General features: G+C 42.0%; 1 protein-coding gene across 1 annotated transcript in view; it reads right to left on the bottom strand.

Moving 5' to 3' along the window:
* The window catches only part of LOC126184601 (protein unc-50 homolog A), a 98,763-nt gene that overhangs the window by 11,530 nt on the left and 63,745 nt on the right, over nt 1–23,488 (bottom strand). The window contains exon 5 of the mRNA XM_049927046.1: nt 11,810–11,949. Coding sequence (XP_049783003.1) covers nt 11,810–11,949 — 140 coding nt within the window. The remainder of the gene's footprint in view (nt 1–11,809; nt 11,950–23,488) is intronic.

The raw sequence follows: 23,488 nt of genomic DNA, 5'->3' as shown, positions 1-23,488 counted from the left end.
GACCTCACCATGGACATCGGGAGTGAAGTTGCACATCATGCAGCATATTGCGCACTGTTTTAGTCATAACACGATGTCCTGTGTCTGCACGAAAAGCATTATTCCACATGATATTGCTTTCGGGGTTCCTCTGAGCCATAAGCTGTAGGTAGTGGTCATCCACTGCAGCAATAGCCTTTGAGCAGCCTGAGCGAGGCATGTCATCGACAGTTCTTATCTCTCTGTATCTCCTACATATCAGAACAACATCGCTTTGGTTCACTCTGAGATGCCTGGACACTTCCCTCATTGAGCGCCCTTCCTGGCACAAAGTAACAATGCGGACACGATCGAACCGCGGGACTTACCGTCTAAGCATGGTTGAACTACAGACAACATGAGCCGTGTACCTCCTTCCTATTGGAATGACTGGAACTGATCGGCTGTCGGACCCCCTCAGTCTAATAGGCACTGCTCATGCATTGTTGTTTACATCTTTGGGCAGGTTTAGTGGCATCTCTGAACAGTCAAAGGGACTGTGCCTGTGATATAATATCCACAGTCAACATCTATCTTCAGGAGTTCTGGGAACCCGGCTGATAAACTTTTTTTGATGTGTGTACAAGGAAAGGCAAACCAACATTAATAGCATTTGTTGACATAGAGAAAGCTTTTGACAATGTTGACTGGAATACTCTCTTTCAAAATCTGAATGTGGCAGGAATATAATATAGGGAGCAAAAGGCTATTTACAATTTGTAAAGAAACCAAATGGCTGTTATAAGAGTCAATGGGCATGAAAGAAAAGCGGTGGTTTGGAAGGGAGTGAGACAGGGTTTTAGCCTACCACCAATGTTGTTCAATCTGAATATTAAGCAAGCAGTAAAGGAAAGAAAAGAAAAATTTGGAGTAGGAATTAAAATCCAGGGAGAAGAAATAAAAACCTTGACTTTGCTGATGACACTGTAATTCTGTCAGAGACAGCAAAGGACTTGGAAGAGCAGTTGAATGTAATAGACAGTGTCTTGAAAGGAGAATATAAAATGAACATCAACAAAAGCAAAACAAGGATAATGGAATGCAGTCAAATTAAGTTGGGTGATGCTGAAGGAATTAGATTAGGAAATGAGACACTTAAAGTAGTGAAGGAGTTTTGCTATTTGGAAAGCAAAATAACTGATGACGGTCAAAGCAAAGAGGATATAAAATGTAGACTGACAATGGCAAGGAAAGCATTTACAAAGAAGAGAAATTTGTTATCATCGAGTATAGATTTAAGTGTCAGGAAGTCTTTTCTGAAGGTATTTGTATGGAGTGTGGCCTTGCATAGAAGTGAAACATGGATGATAAATAGTTTAGACAGGAAGAGAATAGAAGCTTTTGAAATGTGGCACTACAGAAGAATGCTGAAGATTAGAGGGGTAGATCACGTAACTAATGAGGAGGTACTGAATAGAACTGGGGAGAAGAGGAATTTTGGCACAACTTGACTAGAAGAAGGGATTGGTTGGTAGGACATGTTCTTTCTGATGCATCAAAGGATCACCAATTCAGTATTGGAAGGAAGTGTGGAGGGTAAAAATTGTAGAGGGAGACCAGGAGACGAATACACTAAGCAGATTCAAAAGGATGTAGGTTGCAGTACTTACTCGGGTATGAAGATGCTTGCACAGGATAGAGTAGCATGGAGGGCTGCATTAAACGAGTCTTTGGACTGAAGACAACAGCAGCAACAATAACAACAATGACAAATTTATAAACAGATGCATACTGGTACTTGTAATTGTATACCGTAAAATGAGTATTGTTATGCAAAATGTAGTTCAATTGCTATTATAATATGCTTGTGTGAACTTAGAGCTAACGATTCTATTCTTAGATATCTACCTTTTGACTAGGTGATTAATGATACAAAAACTGGAGCTAGTAAAGATTTCCAGTTCAATGAGTTTGTGTAATATTTCAAATTGTTTATAAGAAATACGAAAACAACTAAGAAAACCGTGATCACATGACCATAGTTCCTTCCAAAGATTTTTATTAATATGGTATGATCACATTCTTTGTTTTCTCAAAGAGAGTGCAACTAAAAGCAACAATTAGTCATCATCAGAATGACTGCTTATATTTACTGCACAGCAACTGACTCACTCACAACAAGCACCATTCAATACTGAATCGCTTAGCCTTGCCTATGAGCTGATTCACCATAGCCAATGGCTACAGGCAGCAGCAACAACAACAACAACAACAACAACAACAACACACACACACACACACACACACACACACACACACACACACACAATACACATGGGCTTCTCAAAATGTGAGATAGGAAATGGCTGAAAGGAAGGGAGGGAAAGGGAAGGGAAAATACAAAGAAAATAAAGCTGCAAAAAACAGTTGAGCGAAACCCAATTTAAGTTACAACTATATACACGAAAAGAAGTAAAAATGTGTTGGATGAAGGGATAGTGGAAAAGGTAAACTATAGCCTATCAAATTGTGTTCCACAAAATGTCCAACAATTCTGAGGGTTTACTGGTGGTCTAATGAATGTACACTGATGTGCAAAACCGATGGACGAAAGTAACTTCTGCCTGATGTGCCACTGCTACATAACACAGTTCGATGAAATTTAGACTATACATTGAAAGAACTGCTACAGTATAGTACAGAAGGTAACTGAAAGAAATAAGGAATGAGATGAACAGATGTGACACTTTTATTCAAAGACAATAATTAAACTAAAGCCTTGATGATTCATGATGATCCCCTGGGCATCACAACAATTGGATATGGTTTTTAATAGGGTGTGTGATCTCACAATGGCAACAATATTCGTAAGGAGTTCTTGTGATAGGACATCCCATTCCTCCACCAGTGCAGTTTACAACTGCTGGATGGTCATCGGTGCATGTGGATATGCTCCAAAATGTCTTTCCCAACAAGTGCTCCATGATACTTAATTCGGGGTGGGGGGGACTGGCAGACCAGCCTGTTTGCTGAATATCCACTCATTCATAGAGCTCCTCCAGTAGATGTGGTCATGCATTGTCACCCTCAAAAATTAAATCACAGTCAAATAGTTGAATGCAACCCCTTTGAAGATATATGCAGAGAAGGAGTACAGTGTCAAAATAACACTGGCCAGTGAGGGTGCTGCGTTCACAGACTAGGATGTTGGTATTGATTGATTGATTGATTTCTTTATTAATCCATGTAACAATTTACATTGTGTGGATTTCGTCAGCAAAATCATATACAATACCAATATACCTACAATTTTACACATAAAATTTGTATTTACACACATTTTTGAGGTATCTTAAATTAGTTTTATATCCTTGTGTAATTTGTAATTTTCTTATAGTACTGTACAATTTTGATTTCATATTATAATTATTTCCTCATGTATTACAATGCAGGCTACTTTAATTACACTACATGTTTTAATTCAGATAGTCCATTACTGCGTAATAACTTTTATTTAATAAAAGAAATTTAATTTTGTTTTGAACTGTCCGATTGTGTCAATATCTTTTATTTTTTGGGGTAATTTATTATATAATTTAACAGCATTGTACAACAAGCTCTGCTGAGTTTTAACTTTATTTTTCCTATCTAGATGCAGATTGTATTGGTTTCTAGTTTCATAGCTGTGTACTAAAGAATTTTTCATATAGCAGTCAATATTTTTTTTTACATACATAACACTTTGAAAAATGTATTCACAGGGGACAGTAAGGATTTCCAGCTTTTGGAAATGTTCAAGGCAGTGAGCCCTACTGCCACTCTTGGTTATTATACGAATTGCTCTTTTCTGTAATTTGAAAACTATTTGAATATTTTTACTGTTGACTCCCCAAAATATTATTCCATAGGTAATAACAGAGTGGATATAAGAAAAATATACAGATCTGACACATGTAGTATCACAAACTGCAGTCAGAATTCTCAGAGCATAGCATGCTGTAGCGATTCTGTTACTAAGTATTTTAATATGTTCTTCCCACTTTAACTGACTGTCAACATGCATACCAAGAAATTTTGTGTAGTCTACACATTCTATAGTTTCATTGTTTAACTTAAAGTTGTTATAGTGTGGTTTTTTGCAGACATAGAAGTTAACAGCATTTGTTTTTTTAAGATTTAGTGTTAGTTTATTATTTGATGCCCACTCACATACACTGTTTAGTGTTTGTTTGGCTTTTTCTTTTAGTGCATCTGGTGATTTGTCACTGATTAGAACATTTGAGTCATCTGCAAACAATATTGTTTGTCCATGCTTGATGCTCTGTGGGAAGTCGTTTATGTAAATGAGGAATAGTACTGGGCCAAGGACACTACCCTGTGGGACACCTATATTTACATAATTTGGGTCTGAAGTATACTTTACCATATAGTTTGAGCAACTTGAAATATGTGAGATTTCAGTTATCTGTCTTCTATTTTTTAGGTATGACTGGAACCATTTGTTCACAAATCCCCTTATTCCAAGTTCATCTAATTTATTTAACAATATGTTGTGGTCTACTGTATCAAACACTTTAGTTAGATCAAGAAACCTATGCAACATTATGCCTCCCTACACCACAACATCTGAACCACCAGAACAATCCTGTTTGACAATGTTGGATATACCCTCATGTGGCGAGGGGTGGGAACATGTAATACACCCCAGAACATTGTCGAACATGATCATTTCAGTGGTCCAGGTATTATTGGACAAGGAGGTGTTACGTTGCATGGGCACACTGACCTCTTAATTTCTTAGCACAGTACACTCACTATTCAACATTATTCAGGGTGCGTACACGGACAAGAAAAAAAGTTCCTGGATTTTTCCCTGAGTTCCCGATTAAAAACACACTTTCCTGAGTGAAAGCAAGTTTTTTCCATGTTAAATGACAATATACTCTTCCTTGGAGGGTAAAGCTTATCAGTCCTTTGAATGCTAAAGGTTTTATACACCAGCATAGAACTTCCAACACTTTAGGAAATGAAACCCAGCAAAAAAAAAAAATGTGTTTCGGAAAGATCTTTGATACGTGGCAATGTTTACATTGCACATTTTCGTATTTTGAAAATATAAATATGAATTCCACTAAATACAGCTAGGTAGCTTCTGAAGCACTGAAATCCAGATTGCAATGTGCTTTGTCTGCCAATCATAGCTCATGTCACTTGATCTCGCCAGCCAATGACAGCAGATATTCAGGCCATAGGACATGTGATGTAGTCAGCCAATAGCAACATCACTGTTAAGTAGCGCAAACACACAACTAGGAAAAGTTAATGGTTGAAATTAATACACATACAGTACAGCTACAAGAAACACAACACAAATAGTCAGTCAAATTTTAAACAATGGCATAAGTGGCTGGTCTTCAGAGTCCAAAATTTTTCTATGTGGTTGACCTTCAAAGTGTTTGATAAAGGTGTTTTAAGAAATTCATCTCACATCTTGCATAAATGGAAATTTACTTTGAAAGTAATGCTTCTAAAATCACCATTCACAATATTTTTCTGCAACCTGTTAAGGGCCCCACACATGCAGCGATCCGTTGAATGTGATACTGCCTATAATCAGTTGCTCGCCTTGAAACCCTAGACAAGAGATTTGCCAAGACATTTCAATCAGTATTACAAACGTATCTGTGTCGAGAAGTTCTGCTACATTTACTGTCAGTTGCAGCTGATTTACGTATCTTCAGGAATACTTGCAATACAATTTTTTTTTTTTTAAATGAGAATGATAATTTATTAAATTTGTTTTGAATTCTTTCCTTAGGAACTGTAAGTTACTTTGCAGAATATATTACATTTTTCACTGATGTCAAATGGGGTGATTACATCGCTCCAGTGTGCTAATGCAATTCATTTTATGTTTATTAGTTCTCAATTTCTTTTTATTCATTAGTCTTATAATTTAATTGAAAATATTTAGACAATTTACTCGATGAGTCCATAGAGATGTTGTCAATAGCAGCACTGCTGATTACTGTAAGCCATACTGGAATGCCATTCATGAATGACAGCACAACATGTCAAATCACAGGAGACACACAATTTAGCAGTCAGGGCGTGTGGGATAACCGTGAGAGTGCTCCTGCTGTCATACGAAATTGCACTCCAGACCATAACTCCAGGTGTAGGTCCAATGTGTGTAGCATGCAAACAGGAAATCAACAGAAGATGAAGTAAATGAGGTGATGAAGACCTGCAAAAAAAGCTAAGAATAAATATGTTGTAGCCGTAATGGTGAACATCGCCGAGGCTTTCTATCACTTATGGTGGCCAGCACTTTATAACCGCCTGAGGGACTTTGACTGCCCATAATCATTACACAACTTTTAATGAACTATTTTCAAAACAGAGAAACAACTCTGCCATACCCAGGTACATGTCAATGATCTGATGATCCTTGTGAAGGGAAGTTCCAGAGGCAACCTGGAAGTTTGATGGAACATAGTCCTTCAACAATTACCTTAGTGTTACCAAGGAGTTAAATTGCCTTTTGAGCCTGAAAAGACCCTGTACGTGTTGGTAAATGGAAACTTTTAAGAGGCAAAGTCATGAAATTAAGCAACAGGTCCACAAAGAGAAAAGCAGTCGCCATATAAGTGGGCAATTTCTTACCCAAGTGACAATATTATAGTGCATATATTGAAGAAATGAGCAACAGATGCAGGAACATGATGAACAAAATTATTAGTCTAGTCAGTTATGATTTAAATACCATTGCAAACAATAAGAACATGTTGTAATGCTAACCTAACTGCAATAACTGGATATTGTGCAAGTTCTTGGGTCCACAGACTACTACTCTTAACACCAGCAAAGGTAGTTAACAGGGTGCAACATGGAATGCTTCCACATCTACATGACTACACTGCGTTCCACATATAAACATCTGACAATGGGTTCATCGATCCTCTTTCACACTATTTCTCTACTGTTCCCTTGAACATCAAATGGGGAAAAAAGGAGCACTTAAATTTTTCTATGCAAACTCTGATTTATTTTATTACGATGATCATTTCTTCCTATGTAGGTGGGTGTCAACAGAATATTTTCACATTTGGAGGAGAAATTTGGTGATTGAAATGTCGTGAAAAGATATTCCTGCAACGAAAATTACTTTTGTTTTAATGATTGCCATCCCAACTTGTACATCATATCCATTTCATGATAGAACACAATGAGCTGCCATTCTTTGAAATTTTTTGATGTTCTCCATCAATCCCGTCTAGTAAGGATTCCATACCACACAGCAGTACTGTAGCAGATGACGGAAAAGCTTAGTGTAAGCAGTCACTATGGTAGACCTGTTGCATCTTTTTAAGTGTTTTGCCAATAAAAGTAAATCTTTGGTTCATCTTCCCTACAACATTATCTATTCGATTGTTCCAATTTTTTTATCTGTAATTGTAATTTCCAGATATTTAGTTGAACTGACAACGTTTAAATTTGTGTGATTTACTGTGTAACCAACATTTAACGGACTACTTCGAGAACTTGTGTGGATTATCTCACACTCATCATTATTTAGAGTCAATGGCCATTTTTAACACTGTCTTGTATAAATCATTTTGCAAATGGTTTTGATCTTCTGATGACTTTACTATACAGTAAATGAGAGTATCATCTGCAAACAGTTGTTCAGATATCAGTTAGTATAAATTGTGACTTTCTGACAAGAAACCACAAATCCAGTAACACAACTGAGACAATACTGCAAAGTCGCACAATTTGATTAGAAGCTACTTGTGAGGAGCAGTGTCATTAGTCTTCTGTACATTCATAAATATGGAATCAACGTGTGATCCCCTGTAGGTAGCACTCCTTAATTCATAAGGATAAAGAGCTAGTTTTGTTACATAAGAGCAATATTTTCTGAATCCACACTGATTATGTGTCAATAGATTGTTTTATTTGAGTTAATTCATAATGTTCGAAAACAGTGTATTTTCCAAAATCCTTCAGCAAATCAACACCAATGATATGGGTCTGTAGCTCAGCAGATACTTCTATTTCCTTTCCTGAATATTGGTCTGACCTACGAAACTATCTAGCCTTTAGGTACTAATTTTTCATAGAGCAATCAGTTTTATATGATTGCTAAGTATGGAGCTATTACATCAGTGTACTCTGAATGGAACCCAACTGGTATACAATCTGGACTATAAGACTTGGCTTTATTAAATAATTTAAGCTGTTTCAGTACACCAAGGATATCTGCTTCTCAGTTAGTCATGTCAGTAGCTATTCTTACTTCAAGTTTTGGAATGTTTACTTTGCCTTCTTTGGTGAACAAATTTCAGAAAACTACTTCAGCTGATGAGAGCTTTACGTACTGTGTCAACTGAGGCATTGCAAGTAATACCTCGAATACGTCCACTCGGACCTCCAGATACAGAAGAAAGTGGCAATGTATTGGCTGAAGAAACAAAAATACCATAAATCACCAAATTATAAGGAAAACGGGCTGCAAGCAAGCAGCAAATTCACAATCTGACCCTCCACCTGTGACACATCTATGGTTTTGTCCCAAATGTAAAAATAAAACAAACAAACAAACAAACACACACACACACACACACACACACACACACACACACACACACACACACACACACACACACACAGGGAATGAGGCACCAGAATCCCTCAAGAGGCTTGACACACTTCTTGATGGGTTATGGGCCTTGCGCCACCTACTACCCACTTAACTGAAGGTACATTTAGAGGTTTCTAAATGTACCTGCAGTTAAGTGGGCATGCCTGAACATACTCACTGGGGATGTCCACAGGATGCCAATTTTGCTGATACTAATCAGCAGCAGCTGAACCGGCACAGAAGACTTGGTGCCAACAAGACACTCCTCTGCGAGGCAGAAAGGCAGAGGCTGGACAATACTGTTGATGCTATTTCAAGAAAGGCTGGGGTAGCATGTTACATTACCAATCAACCCCCATCTAGTGCACTGCAGTAGGTTGTGACAGAAGATTGAGAAGCAACACAGTGAAGACAGCTGAGGTCAACAGTTGTGGCAGATGAACAGCTAACATAGCATGGATAGCAATCTGAACAACACCACTGCACTGTAAGCGTATCTGTAGGCAGTGTCTCATCACCCAAGGAAACAGATCTGGAGTCACTGTAATCCTCACTGGCAACTCCCTCCATACCGGGAAGCTGTTCCCTGCAACTAAGGAACCGGCAGGATGTGCCTACGAACTGGGGAGCAGTGGAGTGCATTGTGGAATGTGGTAGATAAGCACTGTTTTTGTTATAATAGTGGTAGACGGATTTGATAGTAGGTGTAGGTTTTATTTATCAATAGTAGAAATTGCTATGGAAATGAGAAGCAGTGTTGTTTGGATGTAATAATACATATTGTATAATTAGTTTCTGAAGTATAGAGAGAGCATTGCTGTTGGTAGTTATAATATGTGTATGAGTGAATACAGGCCGTGTTTAAATTTTAAGTAACATGCTACGATGTAATAAATAAAAATCTCAAGCCCTGGTCTTCAAAAAATATGACAAAAATACAACTGAATATTTCGCAGTGCTTGGAAATAGTATAGTATGAAGATATAAGAAAAGTATGATTTCCTTGATTTACTGATAAACCGTGTTACACAATTCAGGAAATAGGTCTAGTAACGGGAGTTACACAGCAGTTAAATACAGGACCACACATCAGGTAGCCGCTAGCAAAGCATTTTTACCCCTCTGAAGAAGTGCCAAAAATAAGTGCAGTATGGCCGATCTACTGCGAGACAAATAGAATGTTGTCATCTCTGAACAATGAGGTATTTGCTTTTCATAGCAAAAAGCATGTACATAACAATACTACTGTGATAAAACAATTCATTGCTCAGAATGGTTATTAATATCTAAGATTTATCTTTTTTTGCTGTTATAATAGAAGCAGTAGTTGAAGTGTTATCAGTAATTATAAAAGATGAAAACAGAAGTAATACTTACATCTTTTTGACATGACAGAAGCAGATTTAACAAAGGCTGTTGCTGCTACTGCTGCTGCTGCTGCTGCTGCTTAAGGGCTGAAGAGATTAAACTTCTACGATCACCAGCCTCTTATTTACCCTCTCCCCTTCCCCGCCCCACAACAATCTGTGCGCCCCATCTGTCTGCATCTACAGTTAATCCTAGGTGCAAGTGTGAAAACATTTTCGAAATGTTTTTATAGCAGGTATCTGAAGTGAAATGTGGGTATCAGTCCAATATTTACTCATTGGGATATGGGAAAAGAGGTAAAACTCATGTGCAGGCTGGCCAGTTCACCAGACCTCACAGTTAATCTGTGAAGCAAATATGATCCAGATCAGGCTTATTTCCCCGAATCCCAGAAGCAGTTTGTTAATGCACTCAGCTAACCAGGTGGATGAGGCAAAAAAGGCTAAAGGAGAATGTGACCAAGGTGATACTAACTGAGTCTTTTTCTAGAGCAGGAAAGATGATGTAACTGTCAATAGAAAGTGATACAAGAGAAAACTTACATTGAGAGTGATGTCACAGCAATGACTCCAGCAGCTTTGCAGCTTGAGATATTAAACACAGCAGTTATGAGCATGAAATTCTGTCCTTTATGTGGCACCTTTCCATACCCATAAGTTGTTGCTAAATATAACCTCTGAGACACCCACACAAAAAAGCTCATGTTAATAGTCAACACACACTACAATCAACATAACTCAATGAAAATGTCATCAGAATACAATGAGTACATCCTTTCGAACATGAAACCACAGAAACTACATACAATTGTAACATATCAGAATAGTAGTTATTGCTGATTTGAGCCCAGGTGCTCCCTGTGAACTATTAACACAGGATACATTCAAACAATATGTTCATGCCTATGAAACACTTGCATAACAACACTGTTTTGTAGTTCACCATTTAGGATTCCTTTTTGAGGAGGAGGAGGAGGAGGAGGAGGAGGAGGAGGAGGAGGAGAATAGTGTTTAATGTCCCGTCGACAACAAGGTCATTACGGACAGGATTCCTTTTCAAGTCAAGTTCTTAATCTCTTTACATTAAATGGGACAACATACACTGAAATACTTCTACAGAGAAAAGAATTTTGAACTTTCTGGTATGAGCTAAAGCTTTGTGTGAAAAACACTTCCCCATTTATAAAGCAGTAAACATAATATGATCACACCAGTCTTGAGTTTTGGCATCCTGGAGCACAGATGCAATCTGGCACTGAACAAGAATGTTCACACTTTGGGACAAAAATGTAAGCCTTGATGAACAATTATGTTCCAATTCATTTATTAGCTACTGTTTGCAAAACACCTTAATTTCATTTGTTATGTTCCTCTTTAATTCATCTCAACTTAAGAATTTCACTTATTTACACCAACATCCCACTGTGTCACATCCTAGTGAGATGTAAAACCCATCACAATCTTATTCATGAACTAAGTCTACATTCTGAATGCCAAAAAGTGCCAGATATTGTGCTGGTAGTTGTATATCCCTCGTGTACAATACACTGATCCATGGACATTCATGCCAGATGAAGCTAGAAACTTATACCAACAATGTTAAACAGCTTATTCTAGCATTCACTGATACGTATAACAGAATCAATGAATAAATAGGTTAGTACACAATGTACTCTATTGTTAGACATCCATAAACAAAATAAAAGATATGAAAATTGATAACACAATACAATTGCAGGGCAAACTACATAACTGCCTAGTCTAAAGGACCAGATAAAACTACGGTGTAGGCTGTAACTAATCAATAGTAGAAATAAGGTAATTCCTGTGAACTTACCTCTATAGAAAAACAGTTGGAACACATGTAGAATAATCAGGACAGGAAAGAAAGCATTGAGATGAACATCAAATGCATAACCCCACTCAACATCCTGATCTCGACATGACGGTTTTATCATGTATCTGTTAGTAACAAACCTAAAAAAAAGAAATTACGATTTTGTATTTACAGTCTGCTATTACCCTACAATTTACAAAGTTGAAACCAACATTCTAAGACATTTGCAAAAAGAAAATGGGTTTAATGTAGTTTATTTACATTTTTAAAACATTTGATCAATTCTACAAACAGTTTGAAATGTGAACTTATAATTACAAACACAATCACTATCACTGGTCACTAACTTTTTCATTTGAAAGCAAAAAAGATGAAGAACAACCCATCAGCAAGCAACAGACCATATTTAGAAGACCTGTGGTATGATAGGAGCCAGTTAGACACACTGCTTTCCTTTGCAAGTCTCTCACATGTGATACTGTACATCTGACATATGCACACGATACTTACAACTGTTTTGGCAGTAAACAGTGTTTCTAGCTGTGGAATAGCTATGGATGACAGGGTATGCCCCCTATGAAATCCAGGAGGGAATGATTTTTCCACAGTCTACCTTGTCTATGGTCACTACAAGTACCACAAATAGTAGAAATTTCATACACTGCCTTTTATTGTACTGGATTTTAATTGCAGATACGACAGGCCACAGTGTAGCAGATTATTAGCCAATTCAATGCTGTAAGAAGCTGCATGTAAGCAGCCATACAATTTAGAACAATCTATACTCGTTATGGGTTGCAGGAACCAGCAGCACACTTGAATAACTCTGATACATATATATAAAAGACCACAGTGCTTGGCATGATCACAAAAAAACCATCACAGAATATTTTATAAAAGGTAAACAAACCACCTGGCTTTTGAGTTGTGGTAAATCTTAGTACAGGTTAATGACAGGGGACAAGCGCATTGAAAAATATGTATGGTGATGCACCTGTCTTTTCAGTTTGGTACAGTTCAGGCCAGTGGTGGTGGAAATTTTTACATGGGATGAATGGGATGCCTGATATGTTTGTTACTACCAATCACAAGGAAATGATACAGACATTTGCTGGCACAGCATGAGAACCAGATTGTCCACCTCAGCAACCTGTTTGAGATATGAAAAAAAAAGATACTTTCATCATCCTACTGTAAACAACTGGAATGTTCACATCTTGGACTGCAAAAACTGATCTGTCAAGAGCTACTGAGAATGCATGGATCATGTGTCTTGTCAAGTCATTGCCACAGCATGCATGTCAGAATTGTTATTGGGGTGACAGGGCCTGTCCTGCATTACTGTTTTTCTCTAGCAAAACTGAATATGTGAAAAGGGAAAATGGTCAAACTGATAAAATATAGCTTTCAGCGTTATACATCATTAGCTGCTTTCATTATCATCATGATACCAAAGGTGGATTTTATAATTACATAATATCTTCTACTTCCTGACTAATCTGTTCAGTTTACGGCACAGGATTTCTCACTGGTATCTCTTAGAGCTACCACAGTGGAATGTTCCCAATGACTCATACAAGATGGCACGGCTTAAGCTATCACAGACAACTGCTGTATTCATATCTTCTTCTTCTTCTCGCACCAATGTTATAAGAACATGGGAGGATAGCAGTGTTTATTACTCAATCTGCTGGAGCTATGTCTGGATAGTATCATTTTAAAAAGAGAATGGTTTTTATGGAACCAGGAACAGTCAGGTTTAGCTGTTATTTCTGCGTGTAGGTCCCATACTTGTTCAGAACCCTCTGCAATTGCAGAGAGCTTCAGGTGGGTTGATTGGCTTGATGGTTAAAAGGACCAAACTACTAGGTCACCAGTCCCTTTGCCTTCGAACAAACAGGTCTGTATGACTGTAGATCAGAGGTAGCCTACTGCACAAAACTCAGGGGAAGAGAAAACAGAGATTTACTAACATCAGCAAAGTTGAGGTAAAGGACAAAAAGAAGACAAGGAGGCAAACGAAGAAAGGGAAGGAAGGTGCCTCATCTAGGGAGCAGCCAGAAGCCCCTGATAGCAGAGTGCAATGAGGGGACATACACCCCCCAGCCCCTGCCATTTAACAGAGGTACTCTACTCTGAGATTACCTTGCAGAAACAAAAGATGAACAAGTTTTAACACACCACATGAAGGGGAGGGGGGGGGGGAGGGGGAGAAGAGTAAAAGAGCAGGTAATGAGAGGATCAGGATGGACCATCAAGCCCAGAAGGCTGCAGCCCGGTTTGGGCAGAGGCGCATATGAGTGTTCTGCCAATCCCTCAATGGGATGATAAGGCTAAGCAGCCCTCCCTTAAAGAGCGTGGTAAAAGATCGTGTCATAAATAAAACCTAAAATCTAAGTCAGCTGTGGGGCATCGTCTCCTAACACTAGTGGTAGGGAATCAGGGAGATTAAGAGTCTTCTGTAGGGTTGCTAGGTTGGGACAGCCCAGCAAAATGTAGACTTCCGTCAAACAAGAACCATGACAGTGGGGTGGGTCCTCACTACGGAGGAGATGACCATGAGTCAGCCAAGTATGGCCAATGCAGAGCTGGTAAAGGACAGTGGAGTCCTTGCGAGAGCCCAGCAGGAGGAACTCCACAGATTCGTAGTCTCCTTTATCACCTGTAGTTAGTTTGGTAAAGTCAGTGTGAGCATTCCATATTCCAGGCACCTAAAACTTGTCACCGTAATACCAACTGGAGGTCTGTTTCCAGAATTCCAATCTCAAGAGTCAGTTTACTGGTAGCCAGTTTGGCCAGACTATCAGCAACTTCATTCCCTGGGATCCTGACATGGCCCAGGGTCCAGACGAAGGTCACTGAGCATCCACACTGTTCAAAGACATACAGGGAATCCTGAATAACAATGACCAAGGCATGGTGATGGTAGCACTGGTCAAGATTTTGCAAACTGTTTGAGTCGCTGTAGATGAGAAAGGACCCACCACTGCAGGAATGGATATGTTCAAGAGCACAAGAGATGGCTACCACCTCCGCAGTGACAACACTGCAGCCATCTGGCAAGGAGAATGGTTCAGTATGTCCTACATGAGTATAAGCAAAGTCTAGATGATTAGCAACCATCGAGCCATCAGGGTAGACAACTTCTGGATCTTGGGATGTGCCAAGGATGGAGAAAAACTGGTGGCGCAGGGCCTTGTGATGAACCAAGTCTTTTGGACCTTGTGATAGGTCAAGACGAAGCTGTGGCTGAGGGATGCACCATGGAGGTATATGGCAGTGGTTCTAGAGGAGATGCGAAAGAGGAAACAACTGAAGTGCCGAGAGGAGAAACTGGATGCAGATTGCAACTGTATCATTGCAGGAGACTGATTACAGTGTTTGGAAAGAGAAGACAGTAATTCAGATGCTTAGTGGAGCAGTGAATGAGAGTACCGTAACTGACCAGCTGTTGTTGATGCCTGATCTGCAATGGACGGACCTAGCTTCCATGAGGAAGCTGTTCACAGATCTAGTTCCAAAGGTTCCTGCCGCAAGTCGAACCCCACAGTGGAATGTTGAATCCAATATCTGCAATGCTGAGGGCAATGTCAAACTGTATGCCAGACACCCATAATCATGGTGAGATTGTACCAGGGCTTTGTAAAGCTGCAGAAGCGTAGAGTGATTTGCACCCCAGCTGGTGTCACTCAGGCAGCAAATTGTATTAAGGTGCAGCCAGCACTTTTGCTTAAGATGACAAAGATGGGGAATCCATGTCAACTGAGAATTGAAGACCAGTCCTAAAAAGCTGTGTGTCTTCACCACACTGAGTAGCTGGTCGTCGAGGTAAAGTTCTGGTTGTAGGTGAATTGTACATCGACAGAAGTGCATGACGCGAGTCTTGGCAGTGGAAAATCTAAAGCCATGGGTGACACCCCATGACTGAACGTTTTGTATGGAGCCTTGCAGTCGACGTTCAGTGACACCCACACCAGAGGAGCAATAGTAGTGGCAAAAGTCGTCAGCATAAAAGGAGGGTAGTACTGAGGACCCAGCAGCTGCTGCTAGACCACTGATGGCTACCAGAAAGAGAGGCACACTCAGTACAGAGCAATGCGGGCACCCATTCTCTTGGATATGGTGGGGGAGGAGGAGAGGGGGTAAGGGGGAGGGGGGTATTATGTATTGTGGAACGCACCAACTCAACCTGGAACTTACGGTGTGACAAGAAGTTCTGGATGAAAATTAGGAGTGCAACCCGGAGACCCCACGCATGTAACGTAGCAAGAATGTGGTGTTGCCATGTGGTGTCATAAGCCTTTTGCAGGTAAAAGAAAATGGTTATAAGGTGTTGAAATCGGGCAAAAGCTTTTCGGATGGCATACTCCATGTAAACCAGGTTATCAGCAGTGGAACAGCCTTGGTGAAAACCACCCTGGGACAGAGCCATAAGACCCCGAGACTCAAGGAGCCAACACAGCTGCCAGCTCACCATGCATTCACACAACTTACAGAGAACATTGGTGAGACTTAGTGGGCAATAACTGTCCATCTCTAGATGGTGCTTACTCGGTTTCAGTACTGGGACAACGATGCTCTCTCACGACTGCAATGGGAACTCTCCCTCGCTCCATATGCGGTTTAAGATGGCAAGGATATGATGCAGACAACCCACCAGTAGGTGTTTGGTCATTTGGTTATGAATGCTGTCTGGCTCTGGGGCTGTATCAGTCCACTGGGTTAGGACATTGACTAATTTCCACTCATTGAATGGAGCATTATATGGCTCGAGGTGGTGTGTAGCACAAAGTAATTGCTTTCGCTCCACCCACTGGTTCAGAAAATGAAAGGCAGGTTGATAATTCTCAGACGCTGAGGCTTGAGTATAGTGCAGATCAAAATCTTCGTTGATGGCATATGGGCCAGTACAGACAGTGCCATTCAAGATAATACCAGGTACACCTGCAGGTGTCTGATATCCACAGAGACGTCTGATCTTAGCCTAAACCTGTAAAGGAGAGGCATGTGGTCCAATGGTTGAAACATAGCATTCTAGCTTTCATCTTTTTATTAGTGGCGAACCCGGGCATGGAGCCGATTAAAGGCAATGAGGTGCTCCAACGATGGGTACCACTTGTGGTGTTGGAAAGTCCGCCTACGATCTCTAATGCCTCTGCAATTTCCGTGAACTACCAAGATCACGTCTTGTGTTTGGACAGGCTTGAGGAACAGGGGATTGCTAAATCATTTGCAAAAAGAATGGTTGTAGTTGTGTTCTGGACTGCCTCATCGAAATCTACATATGGTGGGGAGCCAAGGTCAAGTCTTGAGAGCCCACCTGGGCACGTGACTAGGGGAGTGACACTGAGGGAGGGACAGGAAGATCAGGAAATGGTCACTACCACACAGCTCAGCATGGACCCTCCAGTAGATGGATGGGAGAAGACAAGGGCTGCAAATGGAAAGGTCAGTGGCCGAGTGTGTGGGCGTACCAATACACAAGAGGCAAAGGTCAAGCTCTGCCAGTAAATTTTCGGGGTCTTTACCATGGCCAGTGACCATGGTTCCACCCCACAAAAAGGCTATGGGTGTTGAAATCACCCTAGATTAGGAAAGGTGGGGGGAGCTGAAAAACGAATGCAAACAGTATGTTCTGAGACACTTCACCATCGAGAGGGAGGTAAACATTGCAGATGGTAATATCCTGAAATCCCCTAACCCGAACAGCCACAGTCTCCAAAAGTGTATTAAGAGGCAAGAGTTCACTATATACATTGTCTGTACGTGCAAACTCCACCCGACACACTGTCATGGGCAGCATGATCCTTATTATATCCCTGGTATCCATAGAGAGCTGGGATCTGCGTTATTAGAAACCATGTCTCAAGAAGGGCAATACAGAAGGCAGGTGAAGTGCTTAAAAGAAGATGTAGCTCAGCCACATCATAGAAAAAACTGCTACAATTCCACTGGAGAATAATGATGTTGATGTACAGTGAGGCCATGAAGAGACCATGGAGGCAGGTTGTGCCTTTTGGTCACCTGCCGCCACTGGTTGAGGGGGTTCTGGCATCAATATATATAGGTTTCAGCTTCCATTGTGTGGTGCGAACTGAGGCCTCAGGCGCTGCCGGAATCTCTGCCTCAGCCACATGAGTGGTACAGGCGGGATCTGATGGCATGGGGGCATTGGTTGGTCGTCCTTATTGGAGGACTACTTCTTGTCTTTCCTCTCCTTAGAAGATTTCAACGATCATGAGAGCTTCCCTGAATCAGTTTCAGGTAAAGGTGATGATCATGGAACTCTGCGAGCAGCAGTCTGTAGCTCCTTCAGCCACTGGCTTGTGCCTGGTTGTAGACTGGTGGAGACCTTTGAAGAAAGTGTATCGAGCCCTTCCTGGTGAGAGAAGCTGGAGGAAGGTGATTTCTCTCTGGCTGGGAGGTGGGTACGAACGTCTCTGGTGGGTGGGAAGCCACTGAACCCAAAGCAGGTGTGGGGGAAGCAGTAAGAGGGTAGCTCCCAACCATTACGGGGGCAGGCAGGGTTGAGCAACCCTGAGGGCCCACTGCAGGAGGTGTAACAGGTGGGAATACCTTTGCCAAATGGGGCGACGTCATCGTAGCTGCAGCATACAACATTGTTTGACATGCTGGGTGTAACTGCTCGAACTACTACTTGGCCTCTTGGTAACCGAGTTGTCCAGAGCGTTGTATTCTTGTATTTTCTGTCCTCTCTGGAAAACAGTTCAATCTGATCAGCAGGGATTGGTTTTGGTTTTGGTTTGCTTTAGGGCACAAAGAACAACTGGGGTCATATGCGCCCAAGTAAAAATTATAGAATACAAAGACACAGAGGCGATAAAAATGATTATACATCAGCCCCTATTGACATAACAGAAGGCTGCTAAAAACAGACATGTGAAAAAAGGGCTAAAAGAGAGACCATACAGAAACTGAGGACCAATACTAAAAACGAAATGGCCTTCACCATATTGCTTTGGAGGATAAAATGTAAAACGCGGTCAACACCTCCCGCATCATTTGCTAAAACAGCTGATAACTCAGACAGCAAACACAAGCAAGAACGTAAGAAGTTAAAAAATGGGCATTCCATCAGGAAGTGGCTGACAGTTAAAACTTGGGCACAATGTGTACAAAGTGCTGGGGTAATGCCACTTATCAAATGACAATGGCTAAAAAGACAGTGCCCAATATGCAGCCTAGTTAAAATGCCCTCCTCCTGGTGGGAGGGCTGAGAGGTGGTCGTCCAAGCCACTGGGAGAGGCTTAATTAGCCAGAGCCTATTCCCGTGAAGGGAGGACCACTGGCGATGCCAAAGGGACACCACCTCCTGACAGACGGCAACACAGAGATCATCGGAGTGTATATAGGCACACACACGGTCAGAGCATCAGCAGCGTCCTTTATTGGCAGACTGATATGACCAGGAACCCACAGAAACATCACACTGGACCCACCAAGAGGGAGCAAGTGACAGTTTTCCTGAACCCACTGCACTAAGGGATGGGTGATGTTCAGCGCACATAGATTCTGAAGGGCGCTGAATGAGTCTGAGTAGAGGACACAATCGAAAACGTTGTGTCACTAGATTTACTCCATGACCTGATACAGGGCGAAGAGCTCAGCTGTAAATAATGAGCAGTGTGCTGGAAACCGATATAGATGCCAATGACATAGGCACACCCGACCCCGCAGTCAGTCTGAGAGCCATCAGTGTATACAAAGGTACTAACGCAAAGTTCCATGCAAAGGTCGTGAAAATGAAGGCGGTAAAGCAAGGCTGGAGAAGTGTCCTTTGGAAGCGAATGAAGGCCAAGGATAACATGGGCCACTTCATGAAGCCAAGGTGGTGAAGGGTTCACACTAACCGGGAAAGTTGCAGGTAGTGTGAAGTTAAGCCGCTGCAGCAAGTGCCGAAAGCGGATTCCAGGAGGTAACAGAGAAGAGGGATGTGCCCCATACTGGCAAACAAAGGAATCATCAAAGAAGGAGGCATAGGATGGGTGGCCACACATGGCAGACAAACGGCATGCATACCTGCTGAGGAGAAAGTCACAGCAGGAGGCACTGGTAGTTCAGCTCTCAACTGGGCTAGTGTAAAAGATGCCAGTGGCCAAATGAATGCCACAATGGTGGATAGTGTTGAGACGGCATAAGAAGGATGGACTTGCAGACACAGAAACAAAGCACCCATAGTCGAGTTTCGAACAAACAAGGGACCGGTACAAATGGAGGAGTGTGGTTTGATCGTCACCCTAGGAAATGCCATTGAGGAACCACGTACAGTGGGCTGCCAGGTAAGACACATGGGAGGACCAAGAGTGTTTCCTATCAAGCATGAGCCCAGGAATTTCGTACTTTTAATTAATGGAATGGCAACAGGCCCAAGATGTAAAGATGGTGGGAGAAATCAATTACATCATCAGAAATTCATACAGACTGTTTTGTCAGTGGAAAAGTGAAAGCCATTGTCGATGCTCCAGGAGTAAAGACGATAAAGACATCGATGAAGACGCCACTCAGTGAGACAGGTCTGTGGAGAACTGCAAGACATGGCAAAATTGTCAATAAAAAGAGAGCCGGAGATGCCTGGCAGGAGACAGGCCATTATAGGGTCAGTGGCGATAGCAAAGACGACGACACTCAGGACAGAACCCTGAAGTACAGCATTTTCTGGATAAAGGTGTCCAACAAGGCAGAACCCACATGCACCTTGAAAACTCAGTCTTTTAAAAATGCCTGAAGGAAACGGGGCAGGCAGCCACAGAAGCCCCACATGTAAAGAGTACGGAGGATGCCAGTTCTACAGCAGGTGTCGTACGCTTTCCCCAAATCCAAAAAAACAGCCACAGTCTGGGATTTCCGCAGAAAACCATTCATGACATGGGTGGACAAAGTAACAAGATGGCCAACTGCAGAACACCGTGCTCTAAATTCACACTCTTCATTCATCAGTAAACTGTGAGTTTTGAGCCACCATACCAGCCAGGCATGAATCATACATTCCATCACCTTGTAACTGCAGCTGGTAAGACAGATGGGGCAGTAGCTAGACGGAAGATTTTTGTCCTTACTAGGCTTAGGTATGGGCATGATGGTGGCTTCACGCCATCATCCGGGAAATGTGCCCTCTGCTCAGATGCGGTTGTACATGTTAAGCACAAAGTGCTTGCCCACAAGAGAAAGGTGCTGCAACATCTGAATGTGGATAGCGTCTGGCCCTGAGGTGGAGGATTGGGTTGAACTGAGAGCATGCTCTACCTCTCTCTTAGTAAAGGTGGCATTGTAGAACTTACGATTAGGAGAAGAAGAGAAGAGTATCACCCAAGCCTCCTCCGCTTGTTTCCAATGAAGGAAGGCAAGGTGATAGTGGGAAGAGCTTGAAACTTCTGGAAAATGGTGGCCCAAGATGTTGGAGATAGTAATAACATCGTCTGCTACTGTGAGACTAGAAATGGAGAAATGGATCTTGGTCCCAGAGAGCCATCTGAGGTTGGCCCAGATGACAGAGGAAGGTGTGGAACTGTTAAAAGAACTAGTGAATGAAATACAGCTAGCTCGTTTGCTATCCCGAAGAACGCGACAACACTTTGCACGCATCTGTTTATAATGAATGCAGTTTGCCATCATAGGATGACTGTTAAAAGCGTGGAGAGCAAGTCTCTGTGCGTGAATTGCGTCGCAGCATGCCTCACGACTGGGACACAATGTGGTAAAGAGGAAGTGCGAGGAATGGAACGTTCTTAAGGATAACATTTGTGAGATATTCCACCTGGTCATCACAACTGGTGAAATATTGTTCTCCGAAGGTCAATAAGGAGGACTAAAGATGCCAGTCAGCCTTAGTAAGCTGTCATTTGCGTGCACACGCGGATGGGGTAGGATTCAACAAACAGACAGCACATGGGAAATGGTCACTCGAGTAGGTGTCAGAAAGAACGGACCACCAAAGAGGATGGGCAAGCTGGGCAGTGCAGAAGGATAGGTCCAAATGGGAATATGTGTGCGAGAAGTCGGACAGGAAAGTGGGTGCTCCAGTGTTAAGGCAGAAGATGTTATGAAAGTCAGCCAAGAGGGCACTTCTCTGACAGGTCCTGGGAGAACCTCAAAGGGGATGATGCACTTTAAAGTCACCGAGTAGAAAAAATGGGGGAGGTAGCTGCCCAATAAGCTGAAGGAGTCTGCCCTGGTGACACTGAATGATGGAGGGACATAAATGGCACAGAGGGAAAAAGTCAGGTGGGGAAGGAAAAGGCGAATTGCAATAGCTTGAAGATGGGTAGTCAGGGAGGTGGGCTGACTATGAATGTCATCCTGTATGAGCAGCATGACCACCCCATGAGATGGAATGCTGACCTCAAAGGGAAGGTCAAAATGAATCAATAAGAAATTTGAAAGCTCACAGCAGTCATGAGAGCCAATTTCGTTTCCAGAAGGCAGAGTACAAGGGGATGCTGTGATGCTAAATCCTCTTTGCAGAATCAAAGGCCGTGAATGTTCCATTGGAGGAGAGTCACGATGAGGAAGAGACGTAGGGGTGTCACTTCGGCTGCTGCCGAGTAACAGCCTATGAAGAGTCACTATTACAGGGCACAAAAGCAGGAGGATCTTGGCCCATGAGGTCCACAGAAGCATCAGCTTGTGCAGTCAGTCTGTGGACTCCAACACTGAAAAACGGTTGGTGGTGCACACTGGCGACACAGAGGCCAGCCGGGCTAAGACATCAGGTGGCTGCACCTTCGAAGAGGATATTCGAGTCGGCAAAGGAGAAGACCGTTTGGCATTGGTGGACTTTTTTGAGCCTTTCCAGTTAGAGGGAGACTCGGGTGTTGTTTGACTTGAGGGACATAAGAAGTTTTCACGGCAGTACTCCTCCTGTCCTTTCTGGCCTACTGGTTGTGTAGCTGGTGGCTTCGCCACTTGAGGCGAGAGTTTGATGGTTTGCTCCAAAGTTGGACAGGGAATGGCGATGCTACCTTAACATTGACCCAATTGCATAACCTCAGAGCTGAATTGGAGGTCGTATGTCTGCGTGGCCATGTCCTGCATGAAGCAAGGGTAACAAGAACAGAACTATAGGTGCAAGATGGGAGAATGCAGGGTTTGTGAATAGTCAATAACTTGCGAGCAACTGGATAAGGCACTTTTTACTTTACCCAGATCTTTTCAACAGTCCGCTCATCAAGATACACAGGACAATCCTGAGAGGCGGCGGCATGGTCGCCATTGCAGTTGATACAGCGGGGAGGAGGAGGCAGACAATCGCCCTTGTGTGCATCCCTACCACAGGTTACACCTTTGGTTGGGTATAGATAAGACTTTCCAGTGTGATTATGACACTGGTAGCAAAATATCGTGTTTGGAATGTATGGCCAGATTGTGATAATTTCACAGCCTGCTTTGATCCTGGACACAAGCACCACTCTATAAAAGGTGAGAGACAGAGTGCGGGTGAGCACTAAGGAGGAATCTACCTTTTTCATTACACGATGGACAGCTATGACACCCTGATGAGAGAGGTAAGATTGGATTTTGACCTCAGACCGTCGAGCAGCCTGGTGTAAATAACACCACCGGAAGAATTCAAAGTTCTATGGGCCTCGACACAAACAGGGTAGCCATGAAGTGAGGTGGCAAGCAGTTGTGGTGCTTGAGAATCAGAATTAGTCTCCAAAA

This window comes from Schistocerca cancellata, chromosome 4 (assembly GCF_023864275.1).
Source record: "Schistocerca cancellata isolate TAMUIC-IGC-003103 chromosome 4, iqSchCanc2.1, whole genome shotgun sequence".
Lineage (NCBI taxonomy): Eukaryota > Metazoa > Arthropoda > Insecta > Orthoptera > Acrididae > Schistocerca > Schistocerca cancellata.
The sequence above is the reverse complement of the archived record's forward strand: the minus strand, read 5'-3'. Positions and strand labels throughout refer to the sequence as shown.